This window comes from Drosophila melanogaster, chromosome 2R, assembly GCF_000001215.4.
Source record: "Drosophila melanogaster chromosome 2R".
Taxonomy (NCBI): domain Eukaryota; kingdom Metazoa; phylum Arthropoda; class Insecta; order Diptera; family Drosophilidae; genus Drosophila; species Drosophila melanogaster.
In genome coordinates this window covers 16,625,168-16,652,713 of record NT_033778.4, presented here as the reverse complement: position 1 = coordinate 16,652,713, position 27,546 = coordinate 16,625,168, and the positions used below count along the sequence as shown (strand labels likewise).

Here is a 27,546-nt window from a genome sequence, read left to right as displayed (position 1 = left end):
CACAGTATATACGGTCATGTTCAAGTTCGCTTTGACCCTGACGCTCTGCTTGGCGGGCAGCCTTTCGCTGGCCCAGCACAATCCCCATTGGTGGGGCAATCGCAACACCATCGTCCACTTGTTCGAGTGGAAGTGGTCGGACATTGCCCAGGAGTGTGAGAGTTTTCTCGGACCTCGAGGATTCGCCGGCGTTCAAGTGAGCCCCGTTAATGAGAACATCTTATCGGCGGGTCGTCCGTGGTGGGAGCGATATCAACCCATCTCGTACAAGCTGACCACTCGGTCTGGTAATGAGGAGGAATTTGGTGACATGGTCCGTCGTTGCAACGATGTGGGTGTTCGTATCTATGTGGATGTGCTGTTGAACCACATGTCCGGAGATTTTGACGGTGTGGCTGTGGGCACTGCTGGAACAGAGGCGGAACCCAGTAAGAAATCCTTCCCAGGAGTTCCATACACCGCACAGGACTTCCATCCCACCTGCGAGATTACCGACTGGAACGATCGCTTCCAGGTGCAACAGTGCGAACTGGTTGGCCTCAAGGATCTTGACCAGAGCAGCGACTGGGTGAGGAGCAAGCTAATTGAGTTCCTGGATCACCTCATCGAACTGGGTGTTGCTGGCTTCCGGGTGGATGCCGCCAAGCATATGGCATCGGAAGATCTAGAGGTGAGTTTAGCTTTTCCCAGTTTGGAACGATTAGTTAATGGTGTTTTTTTCCGCAGTACATCTACAGCAGCCTGAGCAACCTGAACATCGATCACGGCTTTCCTCACAACTCCCGTCCCTTCATCTTCCAGGAGGTAATTGATCACGGTCACGAAACCGTCTCCCGTGATGAGTACAAGGATCTGGGTGCCGTCACCGAGTTCCGATTCTCCGAGGAGATTGGCAACGCCTTCCGTGGCAACAACGCACTGAAATGGCTGCAGAGCTGGGGAACCGATTGGGGATTCTTGCCCTCGGGTCAGGCCTTGACCTTTGTGGACAACCACGATAACCAGCGAGACGCGGGTGCCGTGCTGAACTACAAGTCCCCCAGGCAGTACAAAATGGCAACCGCCTTCCATTTGGCCTATCCCTACGGCATCAGTCGGGTGATGAGCTCATTCGCCTTCGATGACCACGATACCCCGCCGCCGCAGGATGCGCAGGAGAGAATAATTTCACCCGAGTTCGATGCGGATGGAGCCTGTGTGAATGGCTGGATTTGCGAGCATCGTTGGCGTCAGATCTACGCGATGGTGGGCTTCAAGAACGCCGTTCGGGATACGGAGATCACCGGCTGGTGGGACAATGGAGACAACCAGATCTCCTTCTGTCGCGGCAACAAGGGCTTCCTGGCTATCAACAACAACCTGTACGATTTGTCGCAGGATCTGAATACCTGTCTGCCTGCCGGAACCTACTGCGATGTGATTTCCGGCAGCCTGATCGACGGATCCTGCACCGGCAAATCGGTCACTGTGAACGAGAATGGCTATGGCTATATACACATCGGATCCGATGACTTCGACGGTGTACTGGCCCTGCATGTGGATGCCAAAGTTTAAGTAAAGGTAACACAGAAATCTGGGCTTTATTTTTGTCTCAAATTACAATAAAAACGAACGCACATAATGTTGGAAGGTATTAGCTCTAACTATTCGAGTATGTTTGTGAGCGGTAACAATAGCAATAAAAATGCAAAGTAAGGTATTTAACGCGATTCGATTCGATTCGTTTTTAACTGGACTTAGTCTAACAAATGCCACGACAACGACATCCTGTGAATAAACAACCGGAAAAGCGGAATACTAAATATATGTATATACATATGTAGTATTCAGTATATAAGCTGGGCAAACTGGGCCTACATCCACATCCGATCCAGCTGGCACACTGTGAACGTAAACCCGCTCTGCAAATAGAAAAAGTTGGCATTGTGAAATTGTAGTTGGGTGTTCTGGCCGGAATTGAATCCGAATCGCTACAATTTGCTCCATTGGCGATCACCTCTCACAAGCATTCAGAGGCGCAATGGAAAATCGATCGAAAATATGGTAAACTGTTAAGCGATTTGGTCAGCGACTGTTTGGTTAGTTTCAAAACAAGCAACTACAAATCAAAATAGCAACGTTTCTACTGGCATTCCGATTACGAGTGTTACGAGTTTGTAGTTCTGGATCGATGGATCCATTCAGATCCCCAAGAAGTCGGCTGGTGGCAATTTGATGTGTGGTTATCGGTACGATTAGTTACCATTTGATTGGAATTAAATGCTTATGAAGCGTAATTACCTGTAAAATGCTGATATCTTGCTTCTTAGGAGTAACTCGCTAAAAACGGTTCTTACTCCACTTAGAATATAACATAGATCTGTGTATACTTTGTAAACTATGATTCTTTAGTTACTCTGCTTAAATTTAGGCTTGCTTTACTCAGGGTTACACTAACTTTGACTAACAAACACAGAGTCCAAAAATGTTGCTCAAAGTTTAACAATAATTATTAATTAATTTAGTAATACAATTTTTCCACTCTTCGCGCGGCACAAAAGCAAATGCTTTTCCTAAATTTTAAGATTTAAGTACGGCCCCAAGTCCAGCTTTAATATACAAACATTTACGCACACCCAGATGCGCATAATTTTGTTTTGATCTTAGTCTTAGGAGCTAACTAGAAAATCTTGTCTCACCTTTTGCAATAGCAGCGCAGTTCGGTTACATTTAGATTTAAATCATCATCTTAGGTTATTTAGAATCATACAATGTATATTGATTATATTATGCCATCAAAAATTTGTAATACTCGCGTTTGCTAACACGCATATAATTATAGCTATATAACAGGAACCACGTAAAAATGCACAAATACTTAGAATATTATCTCTTTCTGATTTCGGTTTTCACATTAATTACAACATCAAAGTGTGAACTCTTATGCACATGTATACATATATAAACTTTTGATCTATTGTTGTTTAAATAGTAATCAGGTAAATCGTGGGAGGAATTATTGTTGCGCATAAGTTTGTTAATGATTTAGAATATACATTTTGACTTCATCTATATTTCATTTGGTGCCTAGGCAATCGATTAGTTTGCGACCACGGTTCGAACGAGGTTTGCTTCACAAATCAGCAGAGATCATAAGTACCAGACACCCGAAGTTACGGAAACTGGATTAACCAACTTCGGTGGCCCGAAGCGAGCGCCTTTGGTAGAGCTTTTGAAACGGCCTAAAAACCAGAACCATTTTATAAAGTTTGATTACCAAACGCCTTCTGTTCGGTGACACCTTTAACCCTTAACCCTAAGAGATTGCGATTAGGATCTACACAGATTCAACACCGAGATTGTCAAAAATATATGCGTATCGTACAGATATCAATAGAGATTGCCGCCAGTGTTTATGAGGTTTACTTTGTTTTGGTACCAGTAATGGGAGACGATGGACTAACTAATCAAAAAATATTATACGCATATATATTATAGAAATTCTGTTTATAATTTAGCACCTGGCATGTCATATTGTATTCATATACAACTGTGATAATTACTTTAGAAAATACATATATGCAATTACAGGTACTTGATATTGATTTACTATGATTCTTATTCAGGACTATTTTATGCATATTGAACATTAAAATAGGTGATGTTTTATCGTTAAAGGGCAATTCGGCATTACATTTACAGCTTTTAATTTAATGTACGATATTCTCGTACAAACGTTGAGTATTTTTGAAATAACGTACTAAGACATCAGTATGTAAAGGGCAGTTATTGTTGAGTTTGAGAATTAATTTGATCAGTTAATTAAATTAGATTTATATGCCATATATTTCAAGCACATTTCATTTTACCAAGTATATTGGCATTGTTTTCTATCTAAGTACTAGCCCCCCCATCACTGGTTTCCACTATTACCATTACTATTTCCCCTTGTCCCCTAGAAGCTCTTTCCCGCATCATGGATGCGCTTCCGGCGACTATCGCGCCTCCTGTAACGATCTATAATCCTCGAGCGATGCCTTTCCGGGCACAATGCCTCCGGCGAGCTGTCCACCTTCTTCATTACGATGCGGAATGTGAAGGTGTGCTTGGGCGAGGCGCTGGCCGCTCGTCTCGGTGACGGTGGCTCGAATTCACTGCCGCTGGAGAAGCCGCAGGAGGAGAGCGGGGCGCTGGGATGGGGCAGGGGAACCGGTCCGACCGGAGCAGCACCAGGAATTCTGGGCGTGCCGTTTGTATAGCCCGATGGGGTGGACATGGACCCGGTGGACAGCTGCTGGGTGAGCACGGAACTGGGTCGCGGCTCGAAGATGGAGGCACATCTCTGATCAGTGCAGAGGAAGGTGCGCACCTCTCGCTCCTCCTCGCCTTTTTGCCGGACAGTCAGGGGAAAGTGCTTGCGACTGGGATCACCGTATGGACTTCTCTGAGGTTCCGGTGGATAGCCATAGCCGTGGGGATATGACCCACTCGAGTCGTAGCTATCCCTGGAGCTATAGTTCGAGGAAGTCTGCTGGGACAACGGACTGCGTGCCCGGGAGAAGGCACTGAATTGGGAGACGTGCAGCTGGCGGAAATTCTCCGTGCGCTGCTTCTTGCTCATCGCCGGAAACGGAAGGCTGGGCGATCGACCACCGCCCTCGGTGGGTGTGTAGTCAAAGTGGGTCTCCAGGGAGGACTTGCGGCCTCCGCAGGATGAGCCAGATCTTTGGAAGGTCTCCGCATCCACTAGCTCAATGGAGCTCTTCCTCAGATCAACGGCTCGTCTGCCCTGGCCTTTTTCATCGGTATCTACAATCTCAAAGCTGGAGGTCTGATCCTCGTAGCTAGTGGACTGATACCGCGAAATGGAAACGTCAAAGCTGGTATCCCTGGACGAATAGGGGCAATCGAAACTGGACTCCCCTCGACTGGACTTGCTCCACTTACTCTCCACCAGCTCGAAGCTGTCGCCCCCGGAATCCAGACGCTGTAGGTTTATGAGATCGGTTTCCGTGTCCACCCCGGGACTGCGGAGCTGCTCCAAAAACGGAGAACGCGGCGGATCGAAGGAGGAGCGGCGCGACGGCGGCTCAAACTCGATGGTAGGACACTGGAGCGGCTTCTTTGCGGGCTCGGCTGCCGCCAAAGCTGCGGCTTCAGCTTGGGCGATGGCCAGATCCGCATCTTCGGTCTCCCGCCGCAGTGCCTGCAGATTCACATAAACTGGTTCTGGGGGATAGGCTTTCAAGATCTCTACCAGCTCGGCGCGCATGTCATCTGGTATCATTAGGTCATTGGAATCTGATTCCCGTTCCTCGCTAATTCGTGGCTCTATGGGTTCCCGGCTCTCCGATCGACGTGTGAAGTGATGCACTGCAGCTGTTCCGCCTTCGCCGTTGAGAGCCACCACTTTTAGGGAATTGGTGACCTCCTCCACGAATTGGGCCATGGCGGCATCGGTTTGTTCCACCTCCACTTCCGCTTCCGCATCCTTTTCTGTGTCCTCTTCCTTTACGACCTCGGGTTCTTGCAATTCACGGAGCCTCTCATGCTTGATATAGGACTCACCTACCTTCTCGAAGTGGACATTGGCCAACTCGAAGGGCAGTTCGTCCGACGATCCACCTACCTGCTGATCCGCGTTGGTCTGACTTAAGTCAGCACTGGGTCTTTTGGATCCGGAAGCTGAACTCTGCTTCTGCTTCTCCTTTTCCTCATCGTCGCGTTTCGTCGACCTCCTCAGCCTCAGGGACATCTTGGCGTAGTGGGTGAATTTCTGCGATATCTTCGGCTCAAAGCCCACCTCGGACATTTGCTTTTGGACAGCGCTCTTGGCGGCCGTAGAGGATGCCGCTGGACTGGCTGAGAAGGTGCTCTGCCGGATGAGAGGACCACCGGAGGATCCGGATTCCGCTCGGGTGAAGGCATTTGCAAAGCGGTTGGTTCGGCTGCTCAGATGCTTAGAGGGCTTCCTCACAAAGGCCAGGATCTCGCGCATCACGCTCTTCTTCTCCTGCGGCTGGGCTGCCTCCTTTTCCTTCTCCTTTTCCTTTTCCCGGGCAGCTGCCTCCGCCGCCTCCCGTTCTCTTTCCGCACTCTTGTAAGTCTCGGCGGGATTGGAGACGGTTATCGGAGGTATCGGGCCCATGGGCGAACGCTTCTCACTGGCGAAATATATGGGTGTGAAGAGGCTTATTGACGGACGCTTGAGACCGACAAAACCCGCTTCTTCTGGTTCAGTGGCCATGTCTTGGACGTGGACCGTGGATGTGGGACTCCTTCGGGTACCCGGAACTCCGAATTGGCAGCCAAAGTCTGTGGGAGCCACTGCTCCCAAAGGCGAGCGACGTTCCTGTGTGTGCACGCTGAATGTGGGGCTACTTCTTCGGGGCTCCCCAGTTGGACTTCTAACTGTGGGACTAGTCATCGGATCGTTCGGTGACCTCAATCCGCTGCTCGGGAAGAGCGGACTCCGTCGTCCTTGGGGACTGCGATCGTTGAGACCCACAGGACTTCGTCTGCCCTGCGTGCCCAGCGATATGGATAGCTGTCCGCTATTCTTTCGTCGATTAGATGCCCGGAGTGTGCCCTGGCGCGAAAGCGATGTGGGCGTCTTCTGGGAACTGCTGCCTGGACTTTTGGACTCCGGCACTGGCATGACCGGACTCTTTGGCGTCAGTGGGCTGCGCTTCTTCTCTCCATTGCCGGAGGTCAACGAGGTATTTAGAGTCAGATTGGGTGCATTATTGGGACTTCGTCGCTCCGAGGGACTGCGTCGCGTGCGGAAGGACTGCGACTTGGCTTTCCGGATCTTGGGCAGCGACTGGTGGTGGTGACGGTGGCGATGGTGTTGCTGCTGGGACGACGAGGAGGAGGAGGGGCCGTTCAACTTATGTTAGTTGCTGTGGTGCGGTCCACTCGTCGGGTCGCTGCTGCCGCTGGAACTGAGGGTGGTATTCGATCCGTACGGATCTAGGGAGCTCTGGACCGACATCGAGCGACCTTGGTTCTGACGCGCACGCCTCACTCGGCTAGAGTTGGGAGACAGCTTTCCGGGGTCGATGCTTTCTGGGTCTGCCTGTAATGTGTAGAATCAGACATAAAGGGGACAACAGGATGGATGGACGGAATGGAGCGCATGGGTGGCGGCGGATGGTTGGATGGATGGACGGAGAGAAAGATAGGCGGACAGATAGATGGACAGATGATGGCGTGAGTGACTGAGTTAAACACCAAGGAAGCAGCGCAAAGCAATCTAAAAGCACAATGCAACCCACCTGGTAGGCCAGCGCGTTCATGATGATGGCATACGGAACGAGGTTCAGCGGATGGATCTCACGCATCAGCACGTTGGCCGGTATCTTATGGAACTGAATGTATTCGCAGAACGTGCCCAGGATCTCCTTAATGTCGATGTTCTGCAGGGCAGGCAAAGAGGTCAATAAAAATATACTTAAAGTTCCTTGGTAGAAAATCCTTACCGGATTGTTATCATAATACTTCTTGCTCCACATTAGTGCCGCCTGGAACTTGGTAAATTCGTCGGCCCGCAGCTCCTCCCTGGCCAGAATCAGGCGAACCACGTGCTGTGGCAGCAGCGTGAAGCTGCCCAGGTTAAGCACCTCGGTTCCATGCTCATCCACGAACTCCAGAACCTTTTGAACCAAGGTCTTCGTGCACTTGTACTGAATGTAACGCTCGGCCGAGGCCAACAGGGCGCATACGGTATCCACATTGATGCAGCACTGCACAAATCCTGCACAGGCGCGACGCAGTTCCTCGAGGCCGTAGTAATCAGCGGCATTCATGACGCCTTAAAAAGTTACTCTTATAAGTTCCAAATGCAATTACAAATATTTTTTTAAATTTACCCAGCAGAGTGCGAGGCTGAAGGGTCACACAGCCCGTGTGAATATACTCGATCAGTTGACGGAACACGTCGGGTTCAAACTCCTCAATAATTAGCGTCTGATGCTGCTGACCTGAGGGCTAAATTCACAATATGTTAGCATTGGTAAAATACTAAGATAAAGATGAAGCAGCTAGAGGAGAACATAACAAGAACAGGTGCAAAGTAGATAATTTCTCATAGCCATTCCAATAGTGATTAACTATTTTAGATAGTTTTAGATTTGCATAGGAGAAATAGAATCAACAGAGGATCATCGCACAAATACTTTGAAAGGAAGCCAGGATTAGTTGGGAAAATTGTCAGAAAATAGCACAAGTAGTTTTTAAGCTACCCCCAATCATTCTGGGCATCACATTCCTTTATTTAAAGATTAATAATATTAGATGCACACTCAGCAATACATCTACGTTTAGACAATTACAACGGAAATGCATAAAGTTCTTATACGAACGTAGGACCACCTTCGAAGGACCGAAGTTCTAAATATCCTTGCAGATAAATGATAAAAAGATGCTCTACATAAGGTATTAAACTGTTTTTCGTTCAGAGCATCAGCAGTGTTTACTTATATTTATTTTACTACGTATTGTATTACTGTGCTTCTCTCTGCAAGGACATCAAAAGGACATCCATCAATTACGACACCCACACAGTTACAGTTAGAGTTACAGCGACAGCGACTACAGATACACAAACACGCACAGAGGTAGTATTTGATGCTTGGTTACCTCGGGTATCGGAGCTAATTGTTGGGTATAACCGGTTCTCTATGATTACGGATATGGGTTGCGGGGTAACGAGGACGAGTACGAGTACGATGAGGAATGGTAGTTGTCACAACAGAAAAGGCACGAGAACATTGATATCAGTTAAATGGCATTTGCTGGCTCACGACGTATTTACACATAAAAGAGGATGAAAACCATACGGAAAATAATGATATCGAACCAAACTGAATTGAACTCAAGGGAACTCAAAAGGTGGTTACGAAAATAACCCCAATGATGCAGACCCACACGGCAAAATGCAAAATCACACCGGCACTCACACACTCACACACACTCACACACACACCACATACATACATAGATACATATGTACGTACGTAATCCCCCCGCTGGGTAATCGATTATGGATGAATATAGAACACATCTGCGAATACGAACCTGTTGTGCGGCATTCTGCAGATTGAGCAGGGGCTCCGAGGAGCGTTTGAGGAAGAGGCGCAGCTTGTTCTCCTTGGTGGAGGTTTCCCTCTTCCGCTGCGGCGAGGGGGCAGCATAGAGCATTTTGGCAAACACTCGGGATCGGGATGCCAACACAGCCTGTAAATCAGAGGAGGAAAATCAATTAGACCAATATACAGAATCATCTCAATTGCCGTACATTACAATTTTCGTAAAAAGATCTATAAATTTCCATTTAATTTTCTAACAAATTAGAATAAGTTACTTTATTCGATTTAAGCTACATTTAAACACAAATATTTTCTGAAAACATAAAACATAAAAGATGTATATAGATGTATATATGCATGATGTTATTTAGCCACCAGTAAAACATGAAAGGAAACGCATCCTGCGTAATACAAAGGACTCAATTATTTAGGCGACCAGAACGACGATTACGCAGTGACCTGATTTCTGGACCCAGAGGATGGTACACAATAAAAAAAAATGAGGAGTACATGGAGCACAAACCTTGACGGCGCAGACGGGTTCGCGGGTATCGCCCACCAGGAAGGTTACGTCACATAGCTCGGGCATGGAGGCCAGGAACTTCATGTCCTCCGCCAGCCCCGTCTTGTTCTCGAACGTCGAGAGGTCCGGCTCTGCGTCAGCCATGCCGGGTAGAATCAATGCCTCGGGCATCTGGGTTTACTGCAATCATGTGTAGTTATTTATAAATAATAATAGTATTGAAAGCTTCTATCGGTGTTATTCATCTCGTTTGTGGAGTACAAACTTCCTTAATTTTCAAAATAAATAAAAAGTTAAAGGAGTATATTTCATGCATTGCAAGGCTGGCAACCTTTGTCCTATTTTTCTATTTCCTTCTGAATTTTAACTAGACAGAAAACTAAATGCAAGATATCCTATCCGAAATAATGGTAGTACATTTGTATTTTCTCCTAAGAAATATTTAATAATTTAAGTCTCCATACATATTAAGTGCCACGAAAATAATTCTTATTCTAATTAATTAAGCTAATCTTCATTTACAGCTCTTCTGTTTTGAGTTTACAAGTATGTTAAGCATCTTTAAAAGGTCTTAAGAATTGTACTACACGGCCAAGTATTTTCTAAGCAATCCTAGGCATAATTGAAATTTCTATAAATATTTTTTAGCACTGAGCCGTTGAGAGCTGTCAGTAAAATAATTGTAATTTTTGTAGGTGGTGGGCGGACTCTAGGCAATGCAGAAATTTGCTGCATACTTTGGGGAAAGTTTACGTGAAACAGCGAAGAGAGCATGCATTGAAAATTGGAAAACTTTTGTTCGGGCAAAAAGTTGTCCCGAAGCAAAGATTAATTTACCTGTTCGCTCATTAACAAATATCGATCAAATAAAATGACTTGGAAAGTTTTCTTTTCATATGTGTAACTCACCCACATAGCCAACTTACCTGTTGCAGGGTGAATTCAGATTCTGGCACCTCTTCCCACAGATATTGTTTTTTTTTTTGTAAGTTGAATTTTACACATAAAGTTTTTGTTATCAGCAACGGATTAGTTAAATCCGTTTGCTAGCTTAATATTAAATCATTTCGACTGCAATTGCAAAATCGAGTAAATTAAGAAAAATGGAATAAAAAAACGCTTGCCAAGACACTTTCAAAAATATTTACAGAGGTTTACGATAAAGGATTAGGAAAAGTTCACAATTTACAGCATGCCAGAAACTGAAGGTTAAAGAGACGAAGGGCGCGGGGCTTTTGGATACCAAAAAATTGTGCTGTGTATAATGTGTGCCAAAAAATGTAAGAAGGGAATACGAAAATGTTGTATATGCCACGCATAAATCAGAGAGAGTAAAAGAGAAGGTCGAGCGAGGGGGTAAAATTTGATTGGATTTCGTTTAACGTGTGGAAAATGATTGAAACTTTTGCAGCTGAGGGTTTTCCACTAACTTTTTTTCCCAGCCAAGTTGTGCGCCAAATGCGAAAAATACCAAGCTGTCCGATTTCCGGGTCGCTGGGGCGTCTCACTTTCACTTTTCTCCAAGGATTGCGCTGTGTGTGTATGTGTGTGTGTGTATGATGTGTGCTTGTGTGTTATTTGCGTGTATGTTGGTGACACAACCAAGGCAACAGAAGCAACACCGAGCACAATCACTCGTCCTTGCAGTCACACAAAAGTTGATGTCCAGAAAAGAGCAATTGGATTTGCCGCAGGCCGTAAATATTTCTTAATGCAAAAAACAAAGTGCTGTGCTGAAGCTGAGGGCCGTTAACAATAATTAGATTTTTCTCTACTCAGGCATTCGGCCAACACGCACACTCACACACACCCACACAGAAAGCAGAAGCGTTTTGCTGGACGAGAAATGAACCGTTTTGCACGAGGCACAGAAGCGTTCTGGCCAAAATATTCGTGTCTACCTCTGAGGAGGAGTCCTTTTTCGAGTCCGCAGCCTCTGCGCATGTCCCACGGCCATCGATCCGCCTCGACGGTGGTGGCCACCAGCTACCCAGACCACCGTAATCCTGGCCAGCGCAACGTGGCCCACAGCCACTTGTTTGCATCATCGCGTGTTTATCCCGCCGATGCGCAGGCGCCGCCAAACATAAACAATGTCCAAGCCTAATGGATGACAGTTACCCCATGACAGTTGACAGTTGGGCTATCGGACCACTTGACATGCGCTCCTTGGACCGCCGTTCGCCTCCTGTCGACCGCCCAGGGCTTCGTATTTCGGTGTGCGGTGGCAACCCTCGAGGCACTTGAAAAAAAGACCACAGACCGCACAGAAAATACAATGAATTACGGAATTCATACAATACAATATCTTAAAAATAAACATATTCCCTGGGCTTGTGTGTTTTATTTATTGAATTAAACGATGGTAACAATTTTGCACTAATTTTTCATAAGTTTATTTTTTGATCGCGTCAAGAACTACTTTCTTTCTGAGAAACGAATTATTTTACATGTTTCTAAGAAATTAAAAACTATGTAAAGCGAAAGTCATTATCCAGTACACAAATAAACTCCTTCAGCTTTAACTTGTGCCATTATCGCCTGATTTGTCCCACTGTGATCATCAGAGCTTCGTTTTTGCGAACTTCCGTTTTGCCTCAGATATTGCAGCTTCAGTCGCAGAATCATTAATTACTTTCGCAGCTACCCCAAGCGAAAAGAAACAGTCGCAGTGCTGGCTAAAAATATCTCCCCTTGCGGCACAGCGCACATAACATAAATCTTCCGGCTGATCGGACTAGCCACATCGAACGGCAGCAGCAGCAGTCGCAGCAACAGCAGGTAGGCCAGCCGGAGGTCAGGGGTCAGACTAAAGGCTGCACAATGTCCAGGCCGTGACGCCACATCCCCGCGGCGATTGGTGAAACGCACAAGTCAATTCCAATTGCATTACCACTTGACACGTCGCGACGAAAACAAATAAACAAACACACACGAACCCAAGGATGCGGCAGCCGTGAGAAAAAAATAAACACGAAGAACGCACCAGCAGATATATCTCGTTCAGCAGTCGCCAGATGAGATGGACTCAGTTCGGGTAGCCAGTTCTTCGGTCGACGCCTCCGCATCGGTCTTTAGCTTCTGGCCGATCTCAGCCGCCTGCTGTTATTCAGTATTCATCGAACAGTCGCATCTCTCAGTCGCCCAACGGATGTTGCAGCACCACAGGAACTACACAGATATTTACGCGATTCCATAGATTCTCGTTCTCGTAGTCGAGAAACTGAAAGCGAAATCAATGGTATCCGCAAGATACACGCTCGTGTGCGCGGCTTTAAGTGAATATAATTGAAGACCAAGTGATATAAATAGTTGGATAAACTCTTTCTTCAGCCGCGACACGTGCCGGGCACACTTTTCCCCTTTCGAAAAATTGAGTGAGTTTTACCCCTAAAATATCGAAAAACTATTTTTAAACATATATATGTATATATTATAGTGAAGTGCATCTGCTAGATGCAAATTGCGTATACTGAATATTTTATGTGCCAATTTACGCATCCCTAAACATTTTACGGGCCCGTTTGCTTTACCAAAATGAGGAAAACATCAAAAAATATCAATTATATTTTTATAAATGATAGAAGGAAGTCTACTCGACTGTGCTAGATGTTGTTTATATTTGATTTACTTGATTCTTTGGCACAATATAGACTTTTTACCGCCGTTTTCGGACTAAATTTAAAATTCAACACGCTCGTAGTCGTCAAAGTGGATGCTGAGTTTTCTTCTGATCATGCCCGCTTTTCTTCTCTCTTCTTTCGATTGCTTTTTGTTGTCTGCGATTTCCTACAGCTGCCGACGACACTTATAAATATATTTGCATATATTAGCGTGTTCTACAGATATAGTATCGCACGTACGTACATATATCTGCACATGTACTCTTATCTGCGCGATTCTATATTAATTTTCGCTTACTTGTCGCTCTATGTCTGTGTTGCCCATTTCCGTTTGTTGTCGTCATTAATTGATGTTGTTTATGCCAAATAAAAATATTATTTCTGCAAAAGAAAATAGGGTTTTGTATTATCGAATTTTCTTAGAAATGTGGGAAAGAGTTAGCTGGGGATAATTATGAACATTTATATGTTATAATGCATGCTAAAACATTGTGCAATTAGTACTTACTACTTAAATATTTATAACACTTCAGTTTAGAAAACACTAATCAGTGTTTATGCAACATTTATTATTTGATTCAGATTTATTTCAAACATCTATGATTGTGTACACTAGTATTGTGTACACAAGTTTTTAAACGACCCCAAAAACCCTTCGTGCACATTTCAATATTTAGCGAGTAACCATTTGACCTTTCATCATGTATCATTTATTATTTTATTTTTTTTGATTTCATTTACAAATTACCATTGAAAAGCAGAAAATTCAATTAGGTTTCCGCGAAGTGCAAGTCGGGCCTTTGCAAACCTGGCCAATGGCACCTGTTGGTGGCGAGGCAAATGCACCTTGCGTTAAGACCAGGCTTACTTAAATTACAAGTGTCCGGCTTATAAGCCAGCACGTCACAATCTCCGAGGGGCGAAAAAGGACCAAGATAAATGCATTTGTGTCGCATCCGTGACTCTGATTAGGTGATATTACATCGCCGGACGAAAGGACGCAGGAGGCGCAGAATGGGGTCCTTAATGCACTGCAAATTGAAAGAGGAAACGCAGCTACGACTGAAACTGACGCACAAGCAGGCCCATCGCACCCCGCCCCCCCCCCCCCCCCATCGGAATAGGGGGGTTTCGCCACTGCAGCGGCTGATGGAGCTAAATTCAATTTCCAGTAGTTTGCATTAATTTCCCGGCTTATGCCGACCGCCAGAGTGCGCCACTGTCGCTGCCTCCCTTTCCTCCCCCTTCCGTTTCCATCACATTTTTCTCACTTTCACATGCAATCTGAAACAGCAACAGCTTTCGCTGGCTGAAATGTGTGGAGAACGAGTGAGCTCTGTGGAAAATCCAGCGAGTCGGAGAAGAAATTTCCTCAATTTCCAAACGCATCTGTAACTGTGCGCTCGTGTATCCTGTGGCTCGATTTCAGGCGCAGGATATTCGTTTAGCCACCGACGCGAGATGCCGATGCCGATGCCGATGCCTAGGATGCTGGCCGGGCTTTAACGAATTTCCCCACATTTCAGTCTTCGTTTGCCGAGCGTCGTGCGCGCAAGTATCCCTCAGAATCGCGGATAGACGGCCTCAAAAAAAAACAACAAGATATACCCAAAAAAAAAAGAAGATAAATCTGAAGAAAACCAATATATGTAGTACCATCAACAACAGTGCTAGAAAAGTTAATACTACAAAAGAGAGCAAACACAACCAGCAGCAAATGAAAAAGAAAAGGAAACGTGAAAAGTGTAGCTGAAAACTTCATATTCTTCGAATAAAAACCATATTTTTCCCCGAAAGATACATAATTCAAGAGAAGCAGAGCTTACGAAAATTTCGGTTGAGCCACAAATCAGTGCGTAATGGTAAAAGTGATTACATATTCGAAACTGAAATGTGAAATCATTGCATTCAATTTGAAATAATGATGAGCAGTGAAAAATCGAATGAAAAATTTGTTGAGCTGCAGGAAAAATTTCGTTACTTCCAAGCTTGCGTGTGTGTGTGCGTGTATGTGGTGTGTTTTTTTGTGTAGTATCTTTTGTGCGCCTCGGCTGCTCTGTATCTGTAAGATACGCAAAACAATTTGTCTGCGCCATTAGTAGCGAAGAGTGTCCTATGTGTGTGTGTATCCTGCGCAGTCAACGATACCGAGGCTGCGTCTCGCATCCTGGCAAATCCTTGCCACCATCGCCATCTAAATTGGAGTCGGGCACAGAGGGCAGCGCAATATTTGCGACGTTGACGCAGCCCCCACTCGCTCCTTCTAATGTAGTTGTTGTTGTTGTTGTTGCTGGTCCTGCTCCTATGGCGGCAATGTGTGTGTATCTGCAAAATACGATATACAGACCAAGGATACTGTCCATGTGCTAGCGCTCTTTTGTTGCTTCAGTTCGAAATTTGGACTATATTATTGTGGCTTCCGTTTAATTTTCTTTTTATTATTTCTGGAAAACTTCGGTTAAGAACACAATAACATTTTTATTATGTCGAGTAATATCTGTATTAATTGACTAGTTTTCGGGTAATAACTCAATGTGCACAGACACTGAAATAACATAAATATGGATTGTTTCCAATGTTTCCTGCACAAATAGATTTGATTCTCAAAACTCTTATATAAACTTTACATAATAGTTATATTTCAAACTTAAAGAAATACCCTTTAAGTACTTTTTAAGTGCTATATCTATTTTAGATATGAGTTTGGACCGATTATAGTATCCTGGCAGTAGAAAGTTAGCTTCAAAATAAGATAAACCTTACTTGAATTGAAATCAACATTTCTAACGATTAAAGGTAGAAGTATAACTAAAAATTATTTAAAAAGTTTGACCCACTCTTAGTTTCAACTTGATCTTCATAATAGGTACATATGTATATCTATTTGGTGCTTGCCCAATTATAATCCAGATGAAAAATTCCCGCAAATTCGAATTTTCGAGTGGTCTTCGCTCAGCATCGTAACCCCCGTAACTCTGCCACTTGTCCGTGTCTTGAACTTTTGCCTCAACTCGAGTTGGCTTCCTGTTGAAATGGTGGCTGGGGAAGGTCCTTTTGCATTCATGTGTAGTTTCAGCTAGTTGGCTTACCGCTTTCCCGCTTTACCGTTACTCGCAGGACTTTCAGCTTCAGTTGCGTTTCCGTTTTCTGCACTCGCTGCACATCTCCGAAGAGAGTGGATGGGGAGGTGAAAACCATCGAGTTCTCGCTACTTTACAATTTTCGCTTTTTTTTTTGCTTTTTACGAGGCGTGTTTTGGCTCTCTTTGAGCGTGTGTGTGTGTATTTACAATTCTGTTTTGTTGTTGTTTTCGCGACAGCCATTTTGTATTGCATACTTTGCGTACTATGAAGTTACACACACACATACCAAGAAACTTTCTTTTTATTTGTGTGGAAAATTTCCCGACTTTTTCGCTTTCCCAATATGGAATATATATATTTGCTTTATTTTTCGGCAGTATTGGCCAAAATAATAGAAAATGCGAAAAAACGAAAGGCTAGTCAGCCACAACAATATCACTTTCTTACATCTCTTTTTCTCATTCTCTCTTACACATTAGCATCTCTCATTTTCCCTTTCACTCGCAAGTATACTTATAAGTATAATATTTAAAAGAAATTGGAGAGACAAAATTCAAGCTACAAAATAAAATAAAATAAATGCAAGCGAAATAAATCTCGAAAAGAAAATGTGGCTAAATAGCATTAGCGATTGTCTGTGTGTTTGTGTAAAAGCGAAATGTTAAAAGTGATTTTCTATGACGCCCCTTTAGCAGATGAATATGTCTGGATCTATACAGCGAGGTAGATTGATTCGCCCAAGAATAGAAATAATTCTGAAAAAATATGTATGTGTATGTATGTATATGGATGTAGAGAAATTCACAAAAGCAATCTGTAAAGCAATTATTTCGTACAAAAAAATCAACGAACTAAAAAAAAATTTTTTACAAAACCCAAACAATAAGCCACTTAATACAAAAATCGAATACTTTTCCATTAAAATATTAGTGAAATGAATATTATCTGTAACATAAGAAAATATTATACTTTGGCTAAGTACTACGCCAATTCCGCGAATCCATTAAAACGAATTTCCAAGCACTTTGGCAATATCAAGCAGCGCACAATACACGCAAAATGTACTAGAAAGCCAAGTAGAGCAAAGTTAATTGAATACCGCAATCGGCATGTGCACTTGTGCCAACAGATTGCATATACTTCAAATTTTGCCAGGTAATCAGAGGGCCTGCCATCGATTGGTCCCTTTTAGCCAGAGGGAAAATTCGTTTTTCCACGAAAAACACATTTTCACATGGAGGCTTCCCTATTGGATTTTAGGGCCTTGGGCTTCAATTGTCAAAATGTTTGCCTGCAGGGGGCAGCACAGCAGATCCGTCGCCAGGGCGAGGGGTTCGTGTGCTGGTCCTTTGAAAAGGCACGCATGTGGATGTGTGGGTTGGCTAAATCCTAAAACCCCGTGCATTATGAAATGTCATTACGTGGGCTGCTTTATCTCTGCTTAAAAGTCAAAAGTCAATTAGGGTTGATTAATTGTACATTTTAGTTAACAAATTTCACATTTTATCTACAGAATCACGACAGAGGAGGCAATTAATTAGGAAGAGAGGAAATACCCACCTTTGGGTGAAGGGTTTTTAGCAATGAGCTGTCTGCACTTGAAGAACTTCAAATGCGCCAAGTGGTCGCAATCTTTATCGAGGAGTTAAGCAGCGGAATATCATCACACCATAAAAACAAATCATACATTTAAAGGAATTTCTGGCAAAGAATTCTTGACCCTACTTCTAGTGAAAAGTCGTTTAAAAGGAGTGGCTTCAAATATGCCACAGCTCAGGCAGCTGGTGGTGGTGCTGGCCATCCTATCCCTCCTTGTGGATCCCTCGTTCGCCCAGCGACCGCTGATCATGAACCACACCTTCAGCTCCCTGCCGATGTCCCAGCATCCCAGTTTTAACAGCTGGCCAAGTGCATCCGGGGGAAAGCAACTGCGCAATGGCAGGCTCCATGAGCAGCCTTTGCCCCTGCCACAACCCACTTTGCCGGTGGCCACACAATACGAGGACTACGAGGCGGCACCGCCAGGGTCGCGAAGGGATAACAAGCGGCGACTGGCTCAGATGGCCCAACGCCCAGGCAGTGGGAACGGCGGGCGGCGAGGCATGGAATCCCTTCGAAAGGAGCTTATGAATCCATCGGTTGGTGGTCCGGGCGGAGGTATTTCCGGCGGAGGATCCGGCTATCCTTCGTACTCCGCCACCTCTTCCATTGGACGTATAGATGGCCTGGGTCAGGGCCTAGGATCTGCGGATCGGTACGGAGCGTTATACGACCAGCTGAGGCAGCCCAGTGGAATGGCAGCCATGACAGCCGGTCCCCTTGGCGGACCCTACTCGACAAGGTTCCCTCCTCTGTACGCCGGTGTAGACGACCAGCCCAAGCGCTCAAATCGAAAGAACTCCATCAGCGAGCTCTATAAGCTGAAGAAGGCCCTCAACCAGGCAGATGAACCTGCTGGCGGGGTGACGCACGGAAACTTTGAAGGAGATCCACAGCCCTCGTCGGCAGATCCACTGCAAGAAATCAAGGATCGTATACGAGATACATCACCAAATGCGGTGAGTTATTTTTAAGGGCTTTAGATTAGATTTAGATAAAATTTATGAATCGTACTGATCTATGCATTCTGTTTCGATTTTTAGAACACCTATGCTCCTCACACGGATGCCACACCATCATCAGAGTACGAGTACGAACTTGGCGTGAAGTGCAACTTCGAGACCCCGTGCAGCTGGACCTGGGGCAACTATTCGGATGGTTTTCAAGTTATAACTGGAACGGAATTGTCGAAAAGGAATCTCACAGGACTACTGCCAGGTCCTGCAGCCGATAGTATCGACGATGCGAACGGTCACTTCCTGTACGCCCGCGTGAACCCCTCTTCAAGACCCTTGAATCTCACCTCACCGGAATTTAGCACCACGATGGAGAAGTGCTTTTTAGAGGTCTACATGCACCAGAGCGACATGAGTCACGGACTTTCGCGGGTGGTGGTTGAACTACTTCACACGGCTGAGAGCAGTTGGGTTCCGGCCGAAATTCTGGGCGATAATGTGCGCCAATGGACCAGGAAGGTATATCGCCTGGGTCGCGTTTCCCGCGATTTCCGCATCGTTTTCGAGGTGGTTCCCGATCTGAGAGTGGGCCAGAAGGGTCATGTGGCGTTGGACAACCTGCGCATGGTTAACTGTTTTCCCGAGGGTACAAAGTCGGAGAAGTGCAGCACCTCGCAGGTGAAGTGCACCTCCAGCAAGGTGCCCGTGTGTATCCATCTACCACGAATCTGCGACATTACCAGGGACTGCGATGAGGCGGAGGACGAGCAGCAGTCATGTGGTTAGTAAAACTTAGGGCTTAGGACCGCATAAAAATGTATATTCAAATCTATGATTTTAATCTGTTTCAGATAAAATACCCTATGGCGGTCGTTGTGACTTCGAGGAGGACTGGTGCGGTTGGCGGGACTCGGGAAAGACGACGCTCACCTGGTCACGGCACACGGGATCATCTCCCACCCACGATACGGGACCGGATGGGGATCACACAATGCAGCACCTGCAGAACAACACCAGTGGATACTATATGCTGGTCAATATGAATCAGCATATGAACAACTCGGAAAAGAATTCGATTATTGGATTTGCCAGCAATGCGATTATGGTTAGCAAGACCTTCAATCCGCCGCCATCGGTACATGGAAACCCGGACTCTCCCTATCGTAACTCGTGTGTTGTGAGGTTTTTCATTCATCAATTCGGCAAGAATCCGGGCAGTATCAATCTCTCCGTGGTGGAGATGAAGGAAAAGGAGAACATCACCACTACACTGTGGTGGAGCACCAAAAACCAGGGCAGCGATTGGATGAGAGCGGAATATGTACTGCCTAACATAACGTCCAAGTAAGTGTTATAATTAAAATCACTTTTTAGAACTGAACTAATCAATTTAATTGTCAAACTTCTTTAGATACTATCTTCAGTTTGAAGCTCGCATGGGCATGAGAATCTACTCAGATGTGGCTGTGGATGACTTCTCACTGAGTCCCGAATGTTTTGGCCTCAATATACCAGAAGATCATCTAGGTGGCTACAACTACTGGGATGTCCGACAGAATCTAAAGAGTCCAACCTATAAAGACTTTGAATATACCAACTGTAAGTTGAGAGTTTAGAAACCAATTGATGAGAAGTTCTAAATGAAATGTACACCCCTCTTTTTAGATCTTGAGTTAACCACCTGTGACACTCGTGGCATGATAGGACCTTCCCAGGCGCAATGTGAAGCTGCCTACAGGGAGCAAAATAAGACACATGTCCTGCGGGAAGTCCATGTGGTGGAAGATCAGAGCAGCTACAAGGGCATGCAGAAGTGGAAGGTACCCCACGAAGGACACTACACGTATGCATAACTCATTGTTAAATCTTCACCATTATGCTAAATTTAATGTATCGCATTCATTCGCAGAATCATTGCCAAAGGCGCCAGTGGAGGACTGGGTTCGGGTGGCGTAGGCAGCTCTCGAGGATCCGTGGCTGTGGCCATTCTGGAACTTCACAAAAATGAGGAACTGTATTTCCTCGTGGGACAGCAGGGCGAGAACGCCTGCATCAAGTCCATGGGAGTTCTGAAGGAAGCTGGTTGCGGAACCGATCACGACTTGGACTTAGCCCAATATAGCTTCCGTTCCAAACAGGATATGGTCAAGAATATCTATATCGAAAATGGTGCCGGCGGCGGTGGTGGTGGCTCCTACGTGTTCCTTCTCAATCAGGCCAAAAATGAGGCAGTCCCTCTTTTGGTAGCTGGCGGTGGAGGAGGTCTGGGAATTGGCCAATACATTGATGAGGACTTCCAGCATGGTCAAAAGGCGAAGCCCCTTCAGGCTCCAGAAAGTGGACAGATCAATGGAGAGCCCTTGAATAAGAAGACAGCTGGTCCAGGTGGTGGATGGAGAGCCAAAGAGGACCAGGCCCTGAGTCCCACCTATGGAGCTGCCCTTCTCCAGGGCGGTCGAGGTGGACACTCCTGTTATGTGGAACTTGCGGACAATGGAACTTCTGTTCACAGACATGGCCAAGGTGGATTTGGTGGTGGCGGTGGTGGCTGCAATACTGGAGGAGGCGGTGGCGGCTACGCTGGCGGAGATGTCTACCTAACCGAGTCGAATGGCGAGGGCGGAAGTTCGTACATCAGCCCCAGTCGAAGTCTTCGGGAAATTAGTGAAATACATGCCGGCGCTAGCAGTGGACCAGGTGCCATCATCATTATTCCGGCAATCGAGGGCTGTGGATGCGACTATAGGTGCGTGGCCTTGGATGAGTTCCGATCGAAGGTGCGGTGCATCTGCCCAGATGGCTGGAGCTTAAAACGGGACAATCACACCGCCTGTGAGATCCGCGAGGAGGCGGGCAAGTCCTCCTTCCAGTATCTGGTTTCCATCCTAATGATCTCGCTTGCCGTGCTCTTCATCTGCATAGCTGCGCTCATCTTTATGCTATGTAAGTATTCAAGAAATTCTGTTTGTATGAATGGAAATGATATTCTCTTTTTACATTAGATAATCGCTATCAACGGAAGAAACAATCGAAGAAGCGCCACAAGATGCTCGTGGAGCAGGATCTTCAACTTACCCGTTTGCGCAACAATATCGACGACTCCAATCTGAATAACTTTAACCCCAACTATGGATGTGATGGTATTCTCAATGGTCACATTGATGTCAATAGCTTGCCCCAGGTGGCACGCGATAGTCTGCAATTGGTCAAGTGAGTAACTTAATCTAATATATAACCTTATGTGATCTACAAATGTGATTCAATCGTTTTCAGTGCTCTGGGCAAAGGTGCTTTTGGAGAGGTATATATGGCATTATATCGCCATCGAGACGGAGATGCTGTGGAAATGGGCGTGGCAGTGAAAACCTTGCGGGAAGATCCCAAGCGGGAAAAGGAGGAGGATTTCCTGAAGGAGGCGGCCATAATGGCCAAGTTCAATCACCCGAATATGGTCCATTTAATAGGAGTCTGCTTTGACCGTCAGCCGTATTATATTGTCCTGGAACTTCTTGCTGGCGGGGATCTACAGAAGTTTTTGCGCGAAAACAGGAATACTCCAGAGCGTCCCTCCCTCTTAACCATGAAGGATCTGCTTTTCTGCGCCCTCGACGTGGCCAAAGGATGTCGCTACATGGAGAGTAAACGCTTCATCCATCGGGATATCGCCGCCAGGAACTGTCTGCTGAGCAGTAAGGGTCCTGGTCGCGTTGTGAAAATCGCCGATTTTGGCATGTCCCGGGATATCTACCGATCGGACTACTATCGCAAGGGAGGCAAGGCGATGCTACCCATCAAATGGATGCCGCCGGAAGCCTTCCTCGATGGCATATTCACCTCGAAAACAGATGTCTGGTCCTTTGGCATTCTCCTGTGGGAAGTCTTCAGTCTGGGCCGTTCACCATATCCCGGCCAGCATAACACCCAGGTAATGGAGCTGGTTGTGCGTGGCGGTCGACTGGGATCGCCCACCGAGTGTCCCGTCTCCATATACAAGGTGATGGCCGACTGCTGGAATCCCACGCCCGAGGATCGGCCCACATTTATTACGTTGCTGGAGCATTTGACCGCCTGCACCCAGGATGCCAGCATAATGAACGCTCCTCTGCCCAATATTCTGGGACCCACAGCCTCCGAACGGGACGACACAGTCATCCGGCCGCCCAATGGCGAGGAGTTCTGTTTGGCGGTGCCGGATTATCTGGTACCTTTGCCACCCGGCGGCAGCAACAATCCATCGATGGCCAGTGGTTCGGGCTACGTGCCAGAATTGCAACGCCAGCAGATGAGCTCCTGCACTCCGCCGGCGGTCACATCGCCCGCCGCACCACATCCAAGGCCGGTGGAGAATATCGCACCGACCAGCGGAGATTGCTGGGAGACGTCATTTATACTACCTAACTCGAAGGTGGAACCACCAGTGGTTGGAAGTGGCCACGATGTTCCATTGGCCGGCGGTGAGGAGGCCAAACTGATCAGTTTGGACACACCACAGCCCACACCAACGACCATCCAACCACCGCTGTCCTTCGCCTCGCAGCTTGATGGCATCACATTGGATCCCTCGGCACTGACCAAGAGTTTGCCCAACGGAAATGCCAAGCAGTCGTATGCCAATGTTCAGGTGAAAAACGAAGCCGAGGCCAAGGTCATCAATGGTGTGGTTGGCAATGGAACGGTGATGAACGGGGACGTCTCGACGGGATCGGGTGGTGCCGATTCACCTTTCACCATTCAGGGTTACGCGGAGCGATACAAGGACAACAACAATCATTCCGAAATCAGTTGTTAAAAACACTCGAAAGTTTGATACATTAAGATCAGGATTATACATCACAGATGAAGAACATAAATTTCCAAATCATTTGGATTTCGAAAGAGAAGAGAGCCGAATCGTATATTTTATAAAGATTTTTAAAATCTTTATAAAAAGCAAAACGGTGTAAGTCAAATCTGAACTTTCGAGTAAGATTACTGATTTTAGAAGACTTCGCGGCCCCTAAAAATTCGTCTTGTGTTGGAGCAATCACAATTTGCTGGCGCCTCACTGGCGCATTAAATAAATTTACTCTCGAATCACAAAGAGAAAAAAAGAAAATTGAGATAACAAAAAAAGAGTGAGAACTTCTCAAAAAAATTTTATTGTATTTTAATCTTAAATTTGTATTGCGTAGAATGAAAAAACCAACGTCGGACTACAAAAAACAAAAACTGCAACTAACACGTAAACTTAGTTGGAATATGTGTATAGTTTAGTTTTTTACCAAATATTAGTTTTGCAAGAAAAGAAAAAAATTTAACGGAGGTTACACAACATTTTGTGAGAGGTTGTATATATTAATTGTATCTAAGTTTTACAATTACCCATAATTTAAATTAACTATTTTTTTTGTACCTTTAGTTACCATACCCTTCGTTAACGTTTTAAGCTGATGACTGAAATGCCAAACAATATTCCTAAAGTAAAAAAGAAAGTGCGAAACGTTAGCTTATTTTTAATAATACGCAGTCCAGAATCGGGAACCAAGATGCCAACTCAAAGTAGTTCAAAGTGTCAAAGCTGCTCATTTAAAGTTCGCAATAATACCACAAATGTAGTCAAACAGATATGCCAACACATACAATATGTTTTTAACATAGGATATTTTTTTAATTTAGGATTCTCGATTCCTGTATTGTTTACTCCGAACAAATTACATTTAGTGTAAATAACAAGCTTCCGTCGTAGCGAATTACGTATATTGTATGTATTTGATTAGACCTAAGGCAAATAAATGAAAAAAAAAACCAAAAACCGTAGCGTGTAATGCGATTAATGAAAAACTACAATTTACAGGGTGATTTTTATGAAAATTCAGTTGTATGTTTGAAAAACAAAAACTAGCATTAACAAAACAAAAGGTGACGCAACGACTCTCAGCTCGACCTGAGTTGCTTAAAATGTTGTACAATATTCTTTCAGCACAGCCCTGTATTTGTTCATCATCATTAATGCTCTTTTTTATCAGGCGTTGATCGGAATTCGAAATTATGTAAATTTAGTTGAAACGTAACAAACAAGCTTTAAATTATATAATTTTTATAAAGATATATTAACGATATACAAGTGAGGCGACAACATAATATTTAACCAAGCAGAAGTAAATAAATTATACAAGAACGAGGCTCGCAAGAGCCAAAATTAATTTACTATATATTGAGGTAGGTATACATGCATATGCATTTATGTATATGTATAATTAGTTCTAAGACAATTGAGTTTGTGTTTAAAACAACAAATCGAAAAATATAAATATATACATATTTAGATAATGATACCGTAAAATATATAAGAGGATAAACGTTATGTCTATGTTTTGCTTTATGTACAAGTCTACTGTTAAATGCGCAAACATCTTATATACACGCAAACATATTCTCGTATATAAACATATGTATAATCAACTTATATATCCGATATGTATGTGCGACTATAGCGAACCGTAAATTAAAATGCTGAATACGCGAGAATCAAAAATCGTGTATATTACAATTATAATTGCATAGCTCTTACATCAATAGTCAGTCGAGCTTTTGTTTTCATTTCTATTATACATAGCAAGAAAAAATTCATTAAAAAGATATTTTGTATAGAAAATCCGAATTTGAAATTACTATAAATTGCATGTATTGCACTCAAACATATTTTACCCAACTTAAGATATAAATTTTGTTCGTTTCATTTTACAAAGTATTGTACCAAGATAAAATGAAAAACAAAAGAACGGCTGACTATAAAATTTACATTATACTTTACATGCGGACTTGTCACATAGAAATACCGGATCCCAAACAAAAAATGTACAAACGATGAAAACAATTTAAAAAAAAAAGAACAGAAATAAATACAAATCTACCAATGAATGCTCACAATCGAATGCTCAATAAGTGTACGAATATAAACGAATATATATATATCTCAGCATCCACGGCTTTACACCTAGTCTTAACACTTAAATCAGAACTTTTTTTTTACTTTTACCTATTATGGTTGTGCCGCGGCATCTAAAGTAAGAATATATGTCTTACCGAAGTGCATACACACACACACATCTCCATCAGATCCTTTCCGTATACATGCATACATATGTATAAAACACAGACGCCTGCGCACAGGACTCCCACACATTTTTGTACCCTGATGACATTACCTTGTGTACCTAAAGCCCACAACCTGAAAGAGAAGAGTTACATATGCATATATCCACGGATCGTTGTTGATTGATTGATTGATTGATTGATTGTTGGCCCCAAGAGCTGGTCGATATTTCGGGTCTTTGATTCGGGCAAGGAAATTCCTGCAATTCCATTGCAGATCGGTTTGTGATTGCTAAGTTAGGGTCTTAATGAATGTGTGAATCGTTACGATTCGAAAGTTCGGCAACAGATTGAGATGTTTTCATAGAATGTAGATGAATTGATCATTAAAGTTTAGTTCAATTCTTTCGCAATGGGACTTGCTGTCGGGGATCTGAATGATTCTGAAGCTTAGAACCAGGTCAAGGCATTTACTTTCGAAGAGATAAATTGCTGGCATACACGATTTTGATGGGAATATCAGTAGCTTTGCAAACACTTCATTTCTCAACAATAACAAATTCGCAACGAAGTTTAGAGAAATAAACACAAATGATATGTACTAAATATATGTTTAAACCAAAAATAAAACGTAAGAAGTGAAATAAGAAAACGATCACACAATAAATGGTATTTTTATATACTACAAAAAAAAAAACAGAAAAAACGAAAAAAACAAAAGGAAAAAAAATGGAATGCAAGTTTAGTGCATGCAAACAAACAGGCTTAAACTTAGCTCTAGCTATAAAGTATAACTAAAATAAATACAAAATTAATGGTTTTCATTTAAAAATCGTAAATTATTTTGTTACACTTAATGGGTAAAGAAGAAGAATTAAGTGAATAATAAATAAAAAGAAAAAACAGAAACGCAAAGACTAGAACCACATTTTGTAAGCTGGATCGATTGAGTGATGGATTGGTGGCAAGTTATATATATATAATAGAATAACAGCATAAGCAAACCAAACAGCAAAATGTCCATTTAGAGCAACTACCACACTCGAAAGCAAAACGAATCCAATGTGTCATAACTTGCTGAAGAACAATGGCGGGCGAAGAACGCGAACCACAAACTTGAAAACTCCACTCATATAGTATAATTTTCGATTCGGTCTAAGCCTATAGAGAAATATCAGCTAAGAAACATATAACTCACACTTTTCCGTCGCTACCCGTCGTACTTACCACCCAAACACCCACCCAACCCCTCACTCTCCACTACCTACTCTCAACTTGGTATTTTCACATTTTCTTTGCTTTTCCTTTGCTGTGAGTCGCGAGGACTAGTTTTGAATTATCTAAGCATAAGCACACATTTCACAAAGCAAAATCGAAAGAAAAACAAGTATAAGTATATCTTAATGGCATATATATTTGGCGCTATGGAGTGGATAACAATTTTAAAGTTGGTAGCGTTTAAGCGCTGGAAATGCGAAATGACAAAAACTGAGAGAAATAATAAAAATGAAATTCATGTGTACAAAAACAATAAAAAAAAATGCGTTTTCACTTAGTTCCGCTGCTATTAAAAAAGCCATTTTCCGTCGAATTTTCTTTGTAATTTTCATTTATTAAATC

The 27,546-nt window shown here is 44.1% G+C and overlaps 3 protein-coding genes across 9 annotated transcripts; 2 read left to right on the top strand and 1 right to left on the bottom strand.

Moving 5' to 3' along the window:
* The first annotated feature begins 14 nt into the window (after window positions 1-14).
* Window positions 15-1,619, top strand: Amyrel (Amylase related). The gene is made up of 2 exons (NM_057914.4): window positions 15-670; window positions 727-1,619. The coding sequence occupies exons 1-2, from the start codon at window positions 17-19 to the stop codon at window positions 1,552-1,554; spliced, it is 1,482 nt and encodes a 493-aa protein (NP_477262.1). The 5' UTR covers window positions 15-16; the 3' UTR covers window positions 1,555-1,619.
* On the bottom strand, window positions 1,589-11,471 carry gprs. Of its 6 annotated transcripts, none has more exons than NM_001274100.1 (10): window positions 11,022-11,471; window positions 10,518-10,662; window positions 9,592-9,771; window positions 9,058-9,216; window positions 7,851-7,968; window positions 7,461-7,792; window positions 7,257-7,397; window positions 7,007-7,053; window positions 5,609-6,832; window positions 1,589-1,901 (listed from the first exon to the last, which is right to left on the bottom strand). In NM_001274100.1, exons 3-9 carry the CDS (start codon window positions 9,760-9,762, stop codon window positions 6,709-6,711), a joined length of 1,092 nt encoding a protein of 363 aa, NP_001261029.1. In that variant the 5' UTR covers window positions 9,763-9,771; window positions 10,518-10,662; window positions 11,022-11,471; the 3' UTR covers window positions 1,589-1,901; window positions 5,609-6,708. The 6 variants fall into 6 exon arrangements, with proteins under 6 accessions (NP_001261029.1, NP_725599.2, NP_001261032.1 ...); NM_166186.3 differs by adding an exon at window positions 8,620-8,658 and having other exon boundaries at window positions 1,589-6,832; window positions 7,007-7,057; window positions 11,390-11,471; NM_001274103.1 differs by having other exon boundaries at window positions 5,609-7,053.
* A 1,231-nt stretch (window positions 11,472-12,702) lies between these two features.
* On the top strand, window positions 12,703-27,421 carry Alk (Anaplastic lymphoma kinase). 2 transcript variants are annotated; one of them, NM_001274098.1, is made up of 9 exons: window positions 12,703-12,968; window positions 17,811-18,855; window positions 18,940-19,633; window positions 19,704-20,196; window positions 20,264-20,451; window positions 20,518-20,695; window positions 20,762-21,795; window positions 21,855-22,062; window positions 22,126-27,421. In NM_001274098.1, the coding sequence occupies exons 2-9, from the start codon at window positions 18,061-18,063 to the stop codon at window positions 23,639-23,641; spliced, it is 5,106 nt and encodes a 1,701-aa protein (NP_001261027.1). In that variant the 5' UTR covers window positions 12,703-12,968; window positions 17,811-18,060; the 3' UTR covers window positions 23,642-27,421. The 2 variants fall into 2 exon arrangements, with proteins under 2 accessions (NP_001261027.1, NP_652600.1); NM_144343.3 differs by lacking the exon at window positions 12,703-12,968 and adding an exon at window positions 14,739-15,066 and having other exon boundaries at window positions 22,126-26,612.
* The last annotated feature ends 125 nt before the right edge of the window (window positions 27,422-27,546 follow it).